The sequence below is a fragment of the Musca domestica genome, unplaced genomic scaffold (genome assembly GCF_030504385.1).
Source record: "Musca domestica strain aabys unplaced genomic scaffold, Musca_domestica.polishedcontigs.V.1.1 91, whole genome shotgun sequence".
In the NCBI taxonomy this organism is placed as follows: Eukaryota; Metazoa; Arthropoda; class Insecta; order Diptera; family Muscidae; genus Musca; species Musca domestica.
This window is the reverse complement of record NW_026712439.1, coordinates 502,824-519,084: the sequence shown is the minus strand read 5'-3', so window position 1 is coordinate 519,084 and position 16,261 is coordinate 502,824. Positions and strand designations below refer to the sequence as shown.

General features: G+C 37.2%; 2 protein-coding genes and 2 long non-coding RNA genes across 13 annotated transcripts in view; 2 read left to right on the top strand and 2 right to left on the bottom strand.

The window, feature by feature from the left end:
• LOC101888554 (tyrosine-protein kinase transmembrane receptor Ror-like) overlaps positions 1-4,859 on the bottom strand; it is a 71,486-nt gene extending 66,627 nt beyond the window's left edge. For 3 of the 8 annotated variants that reach the window (XR_009344251.1, XR_009344249.1, XR_009344250.1), the window contains exons 1-3: positions 4,665-4,805; positions 4,546-4,591; positions 4,346-4,491 (exon numbers count right to left, since the gene is read on the bottom strand). Coding sequence is in view for 2 of the 8 variants with exons in the window: in XM_059131963.1 (XP_058987946.1) it covers positions 4,346-4,491; positions 4,546-4,591; positions 4,665-4,717 (245 nt within the window). In the remaining 6 variants the exon portion in view is untranslated. Of the gene's footprint in view, positions 1-4,345; positions 4,492-4,545 lie in introns of all 8 variants that reach the window. The other 5 variants (XR_009344247.1, XR_009344252.1, XM_059131963.1 and 2 more) reach the window with 3 other exon arrangements.
• The window catches only part of LOC101892762 (tyrosine-protein kinase transmembrane receptor Ror), a 108,678-nt gene that overhangs the window by 1,296 nt on the left and 91,121 nt on the right, over positions 1-16,261 (top strand). Inside the window, exons 1-3 of one of the 3 annotated variants that reach the window (XM_059131958.1) lie at positions 7,464-7,690; positions 7,764-7,809; positions 7,864-8,009. The exons of 1 other annotated variant lie outside the window; for it this stretch is intronic. In XM_059131958.1, coding sequence (XP_058987941.1) covers positions 7,638-7,690; positions 7,764-7,809; positions 7,864-8,009 — 245 coding nt within the window. In that variant the 5' untranslated portion in view covers positions 7,464-7,637. Of the gene's footprint in view, positions 1-7,463; positions 7,691-7,763; positions 7,810-7,863; positions 8,010-16,261 lie in introns of those variants that run through there. One more of the 3 variants, XM_059131957.1, reaches the window with a different exon arrangement.
• LOC131806975 (uncharacterized) lies at positions 5,017-5,644 on the top strand. The gene is made up of 2 exons (XR_009344255.1): positions 5,017-5,316; positions 5,388-5,644. It is a non-coding gene; the product is annotated as an uncharacterized LOC131806975 (long non-coding RNA).
• Positions 5,347-6,506, bottom strand: LOC131806973 (uncharacterized). The gene is made up of 2 exons (XR_009344253.1): positions 5,603-6,506; positions 5,347-5,547 (listed from the first exon to the last, which is right to left on the bottom strand). It is a non-coding gene; the product is annotated as an uncharacterized LOC131806973 (long non-coding RNA).

Genomic DNA, 16,261 nt, shown 5'->3' with positions numbered 1-16,261 from the left:
AGGGCTCACTGCTATACCGAACCAAGTTATGAAAAATAAAACAAACCGAAATTAGTGTCAATATCCCCGTATATGGAAACTCTGTTTACCCTGTAAAGAACAATGTCAAAAAGTATTTCGTTCCAAAGATGACGGCAAAAAACCTAAGTCAACGACTGTCTTCTTCGACTTTTTTCAAAGCAAAAATAAACCAAGTCACTCTGAATTAGTACTATTAGTGAGCACGTGTTTATTGTCGTTCAGTTTTCAGCAATATTAAAAAAATAGTGTTTTCTATAAATGGATAGTAATAATAGCAGTGCTAGTGATTTTTCCAGCAATGAAGATGAGGAATATTTGCCAGCCCCAAAAATGATGAAGACGGAAATGACGAATTTTTTATGTGTAAATATTTGTTTAAACCATGGTAAAATTAAGAATTTAAAGTCATTTCAAATAAGCATATCCATCTCTACATTTTGTGTAATTTACTCTGTCAAATTTCCCTGCCTAGGAAATCCATTAAAAATTCTGTTAAAATCTTAAAAATACCGAATGTAGCCGTATATTAGGGGTTATACGAAGACGTGGACCTGCACAGACAATTTGCAGTCATAGGCTGTAGTATTCATTACGAACTTCAAATACTAAATTTGAAATAGTTCCGGTAATAGTACCGCATATCGGGAGGTACCGTTATATGGGGCTATACGAAGACGTGGACCTACATGGCAGATTATCAATACCAAAAGTCCTGCAGACATAATACACATTTGAGTAAATTTGTATCAACTTACTTAATTTCGTTCGGATGCTAGAGTGATTTCCAAAGACGAACAGACGGACAGCCAGACGTACCTCGCTAAATCGACATAGAATTTTATGCTGATCAAGAATATATTATGGGTTCTGAAATGTATATTTCGAGGTGTTCCAAATGCAATTACAAACGTAATATACCCTCCATACTATGGTGAAGCGTATAAAAATGTTAACATATAATTGCATGACTTTACCCTCTTATTTCTACCATAGTTGAATCCTTTAATTTTCCTTTGTCCTTGTTAACATTAATTTATTTTTTTTTAAAAATCACAATGATTGTCAATTACAATAGAAGCACCCGCAGCTGCCAGCCGACAAACCAAGACATGACTTAAAATAAAACTCCGTAACTAGTGGGAAATTAATCGCTAAAGTTAACTATATTTAGTCATATAACGAAACTTTTATTTTATTTTTTGACTTGGTTCGCTTTAGCTGTGAAACCTTGAAATTTTATTCAGAGTAATAATGAACCAAAGTAGATTTTTTTGTTTTTGAATATTTTTTTTAGAAATATATGTAAATTATTATTATTTTAAATTAATATCATTAGTTAATTTTGAATATAGACTTTTACATTTTCTTTTGGTAGACTGAAATATTCCTTCCAGAAATTAATGGCAGTGCATTTACTTTACCTCTAAATATCTTCGAATTATGTTTTTATGACTTAGTTCGGTATAGCTGTGTGCCCTTCAAATATAAAACAAATACTTGACATAAGATTAATTTCATAAGTTAGATTTATACGTATTCTCTCCGTTTTTGAATAAAATTTGTTTTTAAATGCATAATTTTTTTTTTTTTTACAAAATTCCGCCGGCGTCCCGCTCTGACGAAAAATATAAATGGTCACATTAGACATAACACATACAGAAAATACTGTGTTAAATAAAGTATTGATTTCGGTCGGTTTTAAGATATGGACCTGACGTATTTGGGTAATACGGTCGTACAAAACATTTTACCATAGTGGGGAAGTTGAATATATGCGTGCGCCATGTCGAATTTCAGGCGACGCTTTATGATGTCGAAGAAGATAGCTAAACTAGTAGATTCTTGCCGGTTCTGGAACACAAAGACATGAAATTGTAAAGGCTGGACAAATCGCACTCTGAACAAATGGTTTGTGACTATACTATTTTGAATATTAGCTCATGACAGAGGCATGTTTATATAAAAAAAAACACAAACAAAAAAAACACAAAGAATGACAAATAAGAATTTGAACAATCCAAAAATTTGGTTTCAAAATTCTAATCCAGGGATCTTCCCAATTAATTGCATATTGCGTTACCGATTTAAATTGCTTAACATTGGTAAGTATGGAACAACTCTAGTTTAGTAAAAACTCTTCGATTTTTCGATTTTTTACAGAGGACGGACGGACCCCAGATTTTTGACCCGAAAGTCTGAGGTAATGATGGAGTGATTTTTAAGCGGTTCCGAAGTTATAGTCAAATTATTGATTTTTTGGACCCGGATTTTTTATAAAAACCCCAAAAAGTCGAAAAAGGGTCCATTGTGGGGGCCAACCAAATTGATGATAAATTATTAATGACACTCTTACTATTCCAAAATGATACAATTTGTGGTAATACCTTTTCTGGCTCAAAAAAGAAAAAAAATTCCGGGACCAGGGTTATAATACCTACGCCTGGAAAAAAGTTTTAAAACAATTGAATGGTTAAGCCCCTATCTTTATACTTCTATACTTTGTGGAACAGAGCAATAGTAGTTTCAAGGGAGGCAGAAAATATTTATGTTTTTATACGTTGTAGACTCGTAATTTTAAATCAACTCGATTTCTAGATCCAGTTTTCCTACTTCAAATATTTGTAAAGAAAGAATTGTTCTTATAACTCCAGTTTTTCTCCAATGTTGCTATAGGTACGAATTCAGAAAATGTTGGTGAACAAGATATGTATGTGTATATATATATATACCTCAACCTTCATAGACAATTTCTGTCACAGGCTGTAGCTTACATTACTAACTTCAAATAAGACATCTCAAACAATTTCGGTGAGTATTGTACCTAAAATCGTCAAAATACCGAATATAGGGAGGTACTGATATATGGGGCCTATACGGAAACCTGGACCTGCATAGACAATTTTCTGTCACAGACTGTAGTACCCATCACGAACTCTAAATACGTAATGAAACTACTACGGTGAATAATGACGCTAAAATCAGCAAAATACAGAATATTGGGAGGTAAAGTAATATGGAGGCTGTATGAAGACTTGGACCTGCATAGACAAGTTGCTGCCTTAGGCTAGTATTCATTAAGAAATTCAAACATCGAATTTGAAACAATTCCGGTGAATAATATCGCTAAAATCATCAAAATACCGAATGTAGTGAGGTACCATTATATTGGGGCTATACGAAGACGTAGACCTGCACAGACAATTTTTTGTCATAAGCTGTAGTATCCATTTCGAACTTAAAAACCAAATTTGAAACAATTCCGGTGAATAATGTCGCTAAAATCATCAAAATACCGAACATCGGGAGGTACCGTTATATGGAGGCTATTCGAAGACGTGGATCCGTCATAGGCTGTAGTACCCATTACGAACTTCAAATACCAAATTTGAATTTTCGGTAAATAATATCGCTTAAATCACCAAAATGCCGAATATCGGGAGGTACCGTTATATAAAGACTATGCCAAAACGTGGACCCACATGATTCATTTTCAATACCAAAAGTCCTGTAGACATTTGAGTAAAATTTTATCATAATACTTCATTACAAATATGGTCATAACCCCCCTCATGTAACAAGGATTATGCACAAAATAAAATCTGTCAAAACGATTGCGGACATTAACCCCAAATAATGGTAAGGCATTTTTAACCTGATCCCCTAATATGTATCCAACCTTTATAGCTTTTTTAAGGAACAAGTCTTCGGACAGGGCTTGAGATTTTCTTCTCTGGGGCATGTCCAACAACGGCTACGCAATCCATAGTTGGGCATAAATTAAGGGAAAACTGAAAATTATAAATGAAAACTACAATGTTAACTTTGTTTTCTTTCTCATTCGAGGTACCAAATGTTTGTATCGGCAAAAAAAAAAATTTGGCAAATGTCTTTCCAGCAGAATTTAAAATTAGAAAAATACAAAAATATATTCAAAATGTCAACATTTACACAAAACATTGAAAACATGAATGAAAATTGTAAAATTTATGATATAAAAAATCTTTGGGAGAAAAGCAATAATTTCTTCTATCCATATTAGTGATAATTTCATGCATTTTTGCATAAATTCCCATTAAAATCTACAAACAAAATTTTTGAAAAAAGGAATTATTCTACTTTGAATTACGAGTCGTGCCTAATTCTGAGAGCGAAGAACTTGATTGAAAGTGCTATGTGCTATATGCATAAGGCTATGTCTTTTACCGTAACAATGGTTCTATCGTTACCTACTTTAAAACATTTCAAATTAATCTTGATTGAGCGTTATATAAGTGATAATAGCCTTAAATATAAACATTTCCAAAATTTTGCAATGCATACTTACTTCGATTCCTTTATAACTCCATACGCTGCACGCAATCTTTCTTCAAAATCCTCCAGAGTAAAGTTTGGAGGTATAAAAACGCTTTTATTCGACAAATATTTACTGCATGTCGTTCCATTGTATAGTTGGCAAATGCCAACAGAAATCTGAAATTATAACACAGTTATGGATTCATATACTTTTTATAAGACAGTAGTTACCTCTTCCTTAGTTGAAATTCCAGAGCAAATTACTCTCATAAAGGTCCTAAAACAGGCGGGTATGTAAATATATTATATTCTTCATATGACTTATGCCAAAAGGGTTATTAAATACCAACCAAATGTCTATTAATAACAACATCCAAACTATGGCAATAGTACAAGCCCACATATTGAATATTTCAAACCCTAGTCTTGTTTACCGATACAACCCAAATTATCTATTTGCTGGCTTGCAATAAGTGTTAAATATGAGTTGTGTTCCAGTACTTTTTTAGTAGTAAAACTAGCAGAAGAGAGAACAGTTCAAAATGTTATTCTCATTTAGGTTTGCTCAAAAAATAAGGGAACGGAAAATTAGCAGATATGCGATAAAAAATTCCAAAAGTAAACAGCCTAAATCGGACTGGTGAAACCTTACTGAAAAGAGCGCCAACATTTAAAAAATGAGTATTGAAGACGATAGGTTAAAATTAATAATTTACAGCCTGTTCCACGATATCGAAAGAACACGTTCGCACAACTTTTACACGACAAACAGCTGATTTCCGTTCCACTAAAATCCATCAGAACGAAAATTTGCACGAAAATCAAAGCGAACGTAAACGTAAGCATTTCAGTGTAATTTTGCGTTCCACTATCTTTTTTCTTTCGTTCGCATGCGAACACAAATGTCAAAATCAGTCACTTGTGTCTTTGCTGTCGTATGATAACAATTAAGGAAAATTGTTTTAACATAAGCATTGCTTGATTGAAAATGGAAACAAAAATGTAAGTAAAAATAATAAATGCAATTTAAAATGTGAACAACAAATATATTTTTTTTATTTCCTAAATGCCAGCACGAAAAAATCAACTACACAGCTGCGGGCACTAGTTGAGTATATGTAGGAGAATCCTGAGTTCGCCAGAGGAGTGCCAATTTTTGGAAGCAGCATCATATCCATCATATCCAAAAGAGCCCGAAAAACTTCCTTCGACACACGAAAATTGGCCACAAACCTAGTAAAAATCATTGGTTATTATTTCAAAAATGTAAAAATACAATCATACTTACTGGTTGTTAGGTACTTCAAATAAATTCGAAGAATCTCTTAAATGCCTCCGTGGCACATTTTGAACCTCCTCCTCATCATCCATAAAAAATAGGGCTACAGAAATATTCATTTTTTTCTTTTTTAAGAACACAAATAATTTGAACACAATCACTAAAAATTTTGTTTTGTTTGTTTATTTACAATTTGTTTGAACTGTCAGTTGAGACACAGCCACTGCTGCTTTTTCGCGTTTAAATTAGACATATGGCGCTTTTTTTTGCTTTATTTTGCGATTAATTTTGCCAAAAAATATTTAGCAACACTGAATCACGTAAGGCTATGCGAAAGAAAGAACGAAAGTTAGTGGAACGCATTCTTATACGAAAGTGAGTGAGTAGCCTTCGTTCGCACAAATTTTCTTTCGAGATCGTGGAACAGGCTGTTATAATAATAATTAATAATCTGATTCCTCATTCAGCCAGTCCTCTTCACTGCTGGAATCGTCCAAAAGTGAATACATCAGTTGCTCCATATTTTCTCTTTTTGTTTTATGCACGACAAATATTAGTTTTTCCTTTAGTTTTCAAGTTGATCATTTTCTTTATTGAAATGTATGTATACATTTTCAACCTTGTTAGCCCTGCCAATTAAATGCCAAATTTACAATATGCACATTTCTGCTCGGCCAAATTCATGTAGCTAAAACAAGCAGAAATGTGCACCACTCAGCGCCATTTTTTTCTCGAGAGAGCTGCAAGTTTTGCTAGTTTTTGGAGTACGGGAACGCGTTGTAACAGAATTAGTGCTAATTAGTACTAATTTGCAGGTTCTGGAACACAACTATGGATGCAAACGTACATACATACACTGTTTTTCAACCCCAATTTAGCATCCAGCGTGCAACTAAACAATGTTGTCGACTTGTTTCTGAAAAACCGCACTAAATTTCTATTACACCGACACCCAATTTACGCTTTATACAACGCATGGTAGAAGAATATAGGTAGACGTGTCGACACAGCTGCTTGGACAATGAACTGTCAAACCAATTTTGGAATTGAAAATGTTGAATGAAAAATTAATTAAATTTGTAAAAATTGTTGAAAAACGCGAATTATAATAGCCTCCGCATATACGTATATGAACGTATATGAAAATCTACTTATATTTGAAAAAAAACATTTAAATTTTTTTGACATATCAATGCTCCCAAGCGTTGATGCATCTACCTGTATTCTTCTGCCATGATACAACGATTTTCCATTTTTTGAAGTTTTATCAAAATAAATGACAACCCGTGACACAATTACAGAAGGTAGAACAAAGCTACCTCCTCAATACATTTTTTTCTTTTGGTGCCCCTATTCTGTCAAAACATAGACACATTTTGTATATATGTGTGTATTGTTTTGAATAAACAATAAAGTTAGTTGATTTTTTCCAAATTAATATGAAAAATAAATGCATATTTCCGACGTTAATTTTCAACAAATAATCTTTCCATGCATGTTCTGTGGTTTGGCATAGGACATGGTATAATAACTGCAAAACTAACTGATTTGCATCAATTATAAAATTGTTTCAAATTTTACAATTGTAGTATTTCTAAAAACCACAGAAATGAATGGAAAGATTATTTGTTGAAAATAAACGTCGGAAATATGCATTTATTTTTCATATTAATTTGGAAAAAATATACAAAATGTGTCTATGTTTTGACAGAATAGGGGCACCAAAAGAAAAAAATGTATTTAGGAGGTAGCTTTGTTCTACCTTCTGTAATTGTGTAACGAGTTGCCATTTATTTTGATAAAACTTCAAAAAATGGCAAATCGTTGTATAAAGCGTAAATTGGGTGTCGGTGTAATAGAAATTTAGTGCGGTTTTTCAGAAACAAGTCGACAACATTGTTTAGTTGCACACTGGATGCTAAATTGGGGTTGAAAAACAGTGTATGTATGTACGTTTGCATCCATATTTAACACTTATTGCAAGCCAGCAAATAGATAATTTGGGTTGTATCGGTAAACAAGACTAGGGTTTGAAATATTCAATATGTGGGCTTGTACTATTGCCATAGTTTGGATGTTGTTATTAATAGACATTTGGTTGGTATTTAATAACCCTTTTGGCTTTAGTCATATGAAGAATATAATATATTTACATACCCGCCTGTTTCAGGTCCTTTATGAGAGTAAATTGCTCTGGAATTTCAACTAAGGAAGAGGTAACTACTGTTTTATAAAAAGTATATAAATCCATGACTGTGTTATAATTTCAGATTTCTGTTGGCATTTGCCAACTATACAATGGAACGACATGCAGTAAATATTTGTCGAATAAAAGCGTTTTTATACCTCCAAACTTTACTCTGGAGGATTTTGAAGAAAGATTGCGTGCAGCGTATGGAGTTATAAAGGAATCGAAGTAAGTGTGCATTGCAAAATTTTGGAAATGTTTATATTTAAGGCTATTATCACTTATATAACGCTCAATCAAGATTAATTTGAAATGTTTTAAAGTAGGTAACGATAGAATCATTGTTACTGTAAAAGACATAGCCTTATGCTATGTTCTCATTGCACTTTCAATCAAGTTCTTCGCTCTCAGAATTAGGCACGATTCGTAATTCATAGTAGAATAATTCCTTTTTTCAAAAAATTTGTTTGTGGATTTTAATGGGAATTTATGCAAAAACGCATGAAATTATCACTAATATGGATAGAATAAATTTTTGGTTTTTTTTTCCCAAAGATTTATTATGTCATAAATTTTACAATTTTCATTCATGTTTTCAACTTTTTGTGTAAATGTTGACATTTTGAACATATTTTTGTATTTTTCTATTTTTAAATTCTGCTGGAAAGACATTTCCCAATTTTTTTTGCCGATACAAACATTTGGTACCTCGAATGAGAAAGAAAACAAAGTTAACATTGTAGTTTTCATTTATAATTTTCAGTCTTCCCTTAATTTAAGCCCAACTATGGATTGCGTAGCCGTTGTTGGACATGCCCCTGTCCGAAGACTTGTTCCTTAAAAAGCTATAAAGGTTGGATACATATTAGGGGATCAGGTTAAAAATGCCTTACCATTATTTGGGGTTAATGTCCGCAATCGTTTTGACCGATTTTATTTTGTGCATAATCCTTGTTTCATGAGGGGGGTTATGACCATATTTGTAATGAAGTATTATGATAAAATTTTACTCAAATGTCTGCAGGACTTTTGGTATTGAAAATGAATCATGTGGGTCCACGTTTTGGTATAGTCTTTATATAACGGTACCTCCCGATATTCGGCATTTTGGTGATTTAAGCGATATTATTCACAGAAAATTCAAATTTGGTATTTGAAGTTCGTAATGGGTACTACAGCCTATGACGGAAAATTGTCTATGCAGGTCCACGTCTTCGAATAGCCTCCATATAACGGTACCTCCCGATGTTCGGTATTTTGATGATTTTAGCGACATTATTCACCGGAATTGTTTCAAATTTGGTTTTTGAAGTTCGTAATGGATACTACAGATTATGACAAAAAATTGTCTGTGCAGGTCTACGCCTTCGTATAGCCCCAATATAATGGTACCTCACTACATTCGGTATTTTGATGATTTTAGCGACATTGTTCACCGGACTTGTTTGAAATTCGATGTTTGAATTTCTTAATGAATACTAGCCTAAGGCAGCAACTTATCTATGCAGGTCCAAGTCTTCTTACAGCCCCCATATTACTTTACCTCCCAATATTCTGTATTTTGCTGATTTTAGCGTCATTATTCACCGTAGTAGTTTCAAATTACGTATTTAGAGTTCGTGATGGGTACTACAGTCTGTGACAGAAAATTGTCTATGTAGGTCCAGGTCTTCGTATAGGCCCCATATAGCAGTACCTCCCTATATTCGGTATTTTGACGATTTTAGGTACAATACTCACCGAAATTGTTTGAGATGTCTTATTTGAAGTTAGTAATGTAAGCTACAGCCTGTGACAGAAAATTGTCTATGAAGGTTCAGGTCTTCGTGTATCTCCGATATCACGGTACCTCCCTATATACTAGCCCAATATAATGGCTATATTTGGTATTTTTAAGATTTTAACAGAATTTTTAAAGAATTTTATTTTTTGAAATTTTTCTAATTCGTTCCAAATTGTGGAGGGTATTCAAAGTTCTGTCCGGCCGAACTTACTGCTTTTTAACTTGTTTTATTTAATTTCATTAGGAGTTGTCCTGCTTGTGGCAACCCAAATAAATTTAAAATTCGTCAAAAACTAGCTGGCCCGGCTTGCGTTGCCGCCCTCTTACTTTTAGTCTTTAATGCATATTTTTGAAGCGCAATAAATCACAGATCTGACTATAAGTCACAATTTTTACGAAAATAAACACTCAAGCATTATTAGATATTTTAAATAACCTGTCAGTCATAGGCCTTAATTTGAGTGTAAAAAACCTATATGATAAAGAATATCTACATACAATAGCCCCATGTGAAAACTCAGCACAGTTGGTATTGTAAAGAGCTTAGAAACGGTTTGACATTTCGGTGTTTATTTCATATAGACCTACATCCCAAATCTACGTTCCGAACCAATTGTAAATTGTATGCGAAGAGGTTTTGTATCCCCTTTAGAAACAAAGTTGCCAAGTAAGGGCCAAAAAATGAAAAGAGGCCAAGAGCCTGAAAATAGCTTAAAACATATGATGGTTATACCAAAACGAGATAATTTTTTGCAAGGATGGTTTCTTTTCAATTTACCAACACTTGGCGAAATTAGTATGAAAAATATGGTTAAGATGTAAAATATACTTGGAATCGGGTTGTACACTTATCCGGGAGGTTATGACCCATATCGTGACGTGTAAAAGCGATTTAAGGTATCTTGAAAGTTAAAGAAGAAATCATTTTCTTAATGTCCAATTCGCTCTACTATGTTGCACCCTTTATATTCGGTATTTCACTGATTGCAGTCCCAATGGTTTTTGCATTTTGAGTTCTTATTGGACGGATTATTGTCATGTATCCTTCACATAATGAGATGGAGCTAATATATGCGATATATATTCACCTCTACGTCGATTTTCACAAAATTTGTCGGAGGCATTTGTAACTCTCGTACCGAACGACATTGCTATAGAGTGTATGATATGAAAATGATTATATTAAAATCTATATATCTGAGAAATATACAGGGTGAGATGAAAAAACTCATAGGTCCACGTTTTAAAATGAGCCCCATAACGCTTTGTCGGTCATTTGTGTTTGTTTAACCCTTTCAGTGTTTTTGTCAAATATATTTGACATTTAAAAGTACTCTCTTTCTTTGCCATTTTTTGTTTTTCTTACGAACCGTTATTTTTGATATTTTTTAATAACAGACACGTACGCTATTTAAAAATACTGCAGTTCTATTCTATTAGTTTCGTTTTCGAATTTCTGAGCACATTTTAGTAAATTAGTACGGAATTTCAGATTTTTATCTCGACAAAAATTTTCATTGACACTGAAAGGGTTAAATGTGTTCGCTAGTTAATAGTTAGATGCCCATTTTAGATATAAAAGATGGCTATTTAATATCGTATTGGGAACTCGTTTCATTTTTAATATTATTCAGAATTCAAAACAACAAGAAATTAACACTTCAATATAGTATGTCAATTTGAAAAAAATTTATGCCAAAAAGATATTTTTCAATCACATTTTTATTGGCATATTTTCACGCAATTTTTTTGCCAAGTTTTTTCCGTTATATGGGGGAGTTTCGATTACGAATTTCAAATACGAAATTCCGGTAAATAATATCGCTAAAATTATTAAAATAGCGAGTATCGGGAAGTACTGTTATATGGGGGGCTATGCGAAGAAGTGGACCTGTATTCGAAATTTTTTATCATAGGTTGTAGTACCCATTAAGATATTCCAATACGAAATTTGAAACGATTCCGGGTGTTGTTTTTGTAGCAGTAGTGCATGTGTGTGTTTGTGTTCTGCTAATCTGGTTCCAGCTCCAGGTTTAGAAATTCGGCTACTTTAACGGGCTGTAGCCAGAGATCCTCTGGAGTGAGTTGGGTAGGTTTGGCTGAGCAATTAAAAAGGTGTAGCGTATTGTGCGGGCCTGTATCGCACGCCGGGCAGGCGTCACGCACATCTTCATCAATTCGTGCCCAATACGAATTGAGGCGACTACACCATCCTGAACGTAATTGCGCCAAAACTACCCTGGTTTGTCTAGGCAGCTGACGTTCTTCGGCTGCAATGGATGGGGGGTGGACTCCGAGGACGGCATTCACTTTATAACTGCTCATAGCATCCTCGACTGCATCGGTGTGAATGCCACTCAGACCTGCCTGATAGGCTTCTTGATCTAGAGGCTCTCTCTTGTAGCGCTGGACCTCCCTCTCTAGATCATGTATGTCCTTCCTGACACGCCTGGGTGGGGGAGAGTTATCCACCATATGATGGTTGGGATGACTCTCACGGTAACACCCAAGCAGGTACTGCAACGAAAGCATATGATTATGCTGACGTAAGGGAAGGACTTTCGCCTCCTCATGTAGATGGTCCACTGGTGTCATGAGGAGGCACCCTGTCGCAGTTCTCAGGGCAGCGTTCTGGCAGGTCTGGATATTCTTCCACTGCGTAGCACTAGTATTCGCAGACCACACTGGAGCCGCATAGTTGACCACAGACCGACCTATCGCGTTATAAGAGGTCAACAAGGTTTCTTTGTCCGTACCCCAAGAGCTGCCGGCTTGCGCCCTGAGGACCTTGTTCCTACTTTTCATCTTGTCGCAGATAGCTGTGACTTGCGCGGACGACTTGAACATGCTGTCGAACGTTACCCCAAGAATCTTGGGGTAGTTCGTGGTCGGTATTAGATTCCCCTCGACCTGAACATTCAGCTGTGTTCTCATCTCCGCAGACCATGTGGTAAAGAGTGTGGCCGTTGATTTCGTGGCGGATATTTTCATATTCCTCGCGTGGAAGTATGCGGCAAGCTCCGCGAGATAGGGGTTCAACCTTTCGCATATGTCATCGACCACTGGACCCGACGCCATGATCGTATTATCATCCGCATACGTTACGATCTCAATGCCGTCTGGAGGGCGAGGAATTCCGGAAAGGTAGAGGTTAAACAGTTCCGGAGATATCACCCCGCCTTGGGGAACTCCCTGTTTCACTCTACGGTCTTTGGACTTCTTGTTCCGGAATTCCACTTACGACTGGCGTCCACACATATAGTTGATTATCCAACGTTTCAAACTTGGCCGGAGGGTAGTTCTCTGTACATCCTCAAACAGTGTGGCATGATTTACCGTATCAAATGCCTTTGATAGGTCAAGGGCTACCAACACTGTTCTGTCACACGGCCTGTTCTGGTTCAGTCCTCTACTAATATGTGTGGAAATGGCGTGTAATGCTGTTGTGGTACTATGTTGTGGACGGAATCCATGCTGGTGGTTGGCAACAAATTAAGAACTTTCGTTAAGTACTCGACTCCCGGCGTATCCAGCTGCTTCAACATTACCATTGAGATTCCGTCCGGGCCCAACGTTTTGGATGACTTAGCGTTACAGATGACATTTGCAACATCACCCATCGTAAACTGTGGTGGTTCCTCCTCGGCGGGAAGAGATCTGATACGACGTAGTACTCTTCGCTTCGCCCTATCGCTCTCGGGGTGCTCGACAAATTGTCGGTTAAAATATTCCGCGCACCTCTTCGGATCAGTCACCGTTACGTCGTTAAAAGTGACTGAGGTCCTATCATCCTTTTTTCCAGGGTTCGAGAGCGACTTAACCGTTACCCACAGCTTACTCATATCGGTTCCAATGTTGCAGCACTTCAGATGGTCTAGCCACTTTTTCCTCTTATGCTCCTGTACCAACCGGTTGACTTCCACTGTCAAATCACTGATTCTAGGATCAGTAGGGTTGGTACGACGAAGATCATCACGCTCGTTTGCTAATCCCGCTGCCTCTGCTGGGAAGTTTGGTCTTATCTCGGGTATTCGACCAGCAGGTATATAGCGAGCGGCTGCAGCTCTGATGATGTTTCGGAAAATCCGTTCTGCTACCCGAACATCAGAAGGGTTGGGCAGTTCTCTGAAGCGGCGGTTGGTAAATTCTCTGAACTCTGGCCAGTGAGCTTTCCCATGGTTAAGGAAAGTGCGGCGTTCAGAGGTTTTGAAATCGGGCGACCTCGTCATTTATCAGACCGGGTGACACTATGGTTAAGTCTGGCGAACTGTGACACTCTCCTCTTATTCGGGTGGGGGCATCCTCGTTAACCGTGCAGAATGTGGAGCAGTCAATCTGCTCTGCCAGCGCTGATCCCCTCTGGTCATTACCTAGGACGGAATGCCACAACTCATGGTGGGCATTAAAATCCCCTAGTACCAGGCGGTTATTGTCTACCAATAATGGGCTAATATCAGGCAAATAACGCGGTTCACAGCTATTAATCGGCGGGATATACACATTAAGCACCTCTACCTCGGCAGTTCCACACTTGACTGCTACCCCCATACATTCCATGTATGGGTCACTAGAGACTAGCTCAAGCGAGATAGGTCTGTACTGAACAGAATGGTGTAACAGGAACGCTAATCCCCCACCTCCACTTCTGGTGCGATCCTTCCTTAGTACGTTGTAACCATAACAACGTTGTAGGCTGCAATTTTCATTCAGCTTGGTTTCCTGCACCGCTGCGATCTTAATATTCCTCCGACTCATAAATTCCGCTATCTCATCTATTTTGCCTCGAAGTCCGTTGCAATTGAATTGCAAGAATGATGCACAATCCGGAGTTGGAACAGCAACATGTGGCGTTAGGTGCTGCGGTGTTGGTTGCTGTTCTGGAGACTGCGGTGGAGTGCCATACCCCGACGACGTCTCTGACGAGGACGACGAAGAAGAGGACTCGCTGGGGACTACGTTACTGCAGCAAGTCGCAACATAATCCCTTTCGCTGTAGTCTCGCAAACGCCTTAATCCGGAACAGTTCTTGAAGTGCACCCACTCTCTGCATCCATTACATCGCACCGAGACAGATCTGTGGTGGATGACGTTCTGACAAACCGAGCAGAACCAAGGTCCGGGGTTTTCCTCAATCCCGGCACGGACCAATAAAATCCGGAGCAAGCATTCCGGGATATGCTGCATGCAGAAAAATAAACAAACACAAACATGTACATACTGGGTTGGCAGCCGCTGGCCGAAACTGGAATCTTGTTGTTTCGGGTCAATCCGGTAACGTAGAACCCGCTGCCGTGGGATTGGAAACGATTCCGGGGAATAATGTTGCTGAAATCATCAAAATGCCGAATATTGGGAGGTAACGTTATATGGGGCTATGACATTTGAAATAATTCAGGTAAATAATGTCGCTAAAATCATGAAAGTGCTGAATACGGGAGGTACCGTTATATGGGGGCTATACGAAAAAGTAGACCGACATGGCCCATTTACGAACTTTTGATACTCAAAGTCTGGAGTTTTAATTTAATTCAGTTTATTTCATTAAGAAAGATTGTGATGTACAAGTTACAAAAGTAAACTATGAACTAATAACTAAAGAATACGGAATTGAGAATGTTAGTGAAAATAGGCTTGTCACCTGGCAGATAAAATAAAATTGGTGTCAATATCGAGTTTACATATATAACATCTTTCCCCTCTATGGAGAGAATAGGGCCCTGGGTCTTCGAACCCTTGTTGATCGCCGCAATCCTTGTCCCCGTTTGTCGACATTTGTAGCAGATGATGATGCGGATGATTCCGGGAATCCTAGCAATGGAGTAGATGTCAAAGAAGCTTGGGTGTCCTCATACCCATGTGTTGAGACGAGTGGAGTTGAAAATTATTCGGTCTGTTCTAGTTAGTTGTCTCCACGTCCACGTCCTCTTCATCTTGTTCGATTACCGATTCTTATTGTTCGTCGGTGACGATGCTCAAACCAGCTCCGTAGCTATTCGGACGATTCACAGAGTTTTCCTTACTGTTGACTGGTGTGCGACCAATGCATGTGTCAATATCATTCTGATCAGTACTACGAAGTTGATCAATAAGTCTTCTATAATACTTCCAGAATGTGGACATCTCCCAAACGTTTGGTCACTTTGCCTTTACTAATGCGTAGATTTCCGGACAGAAAGTACACGTTTTGATCCCTTTCCAATTCCGTGTATTTACGGCTGCTCTTCATGAACTGTTTGGCTGTTACTTTACTACTAGTTTCTTGTGGGCGCACTAGGTCTAAACGTGTTCGTAACTGTCGTCCTAGGAACAACTGTGCTGGGGATTGACCCGTAGTCGAATGAGGTGCATTCCTGTACTGTCTAAGGATTTCGTTTAGATTCTCCTTCAATGTCACTTTCGTTGTACACATAGCCTTTAATGCATTCTTCACCGTTTGGACACTTCGCTGTGCTTGGCCGTTAGTTGCTGGATCGTAGGGGGCAGTAAATTTGTGGTACTAAAAGCCAATTCTTTATATAAAATTCTTGAATTCAGCCGAAGAAAAATTCTTTCCATTATCGGAAACTACAATTAATGGTACTCCGGATGTAATGATGATCTGTGCACTTCTTTGGGACATTTGCATACTTTGCACATTTCTCGCATTCCCTCGCAGTGCTCTCAATGTCTTTGCCAATGCCCGGCCAGTAAACGAAGG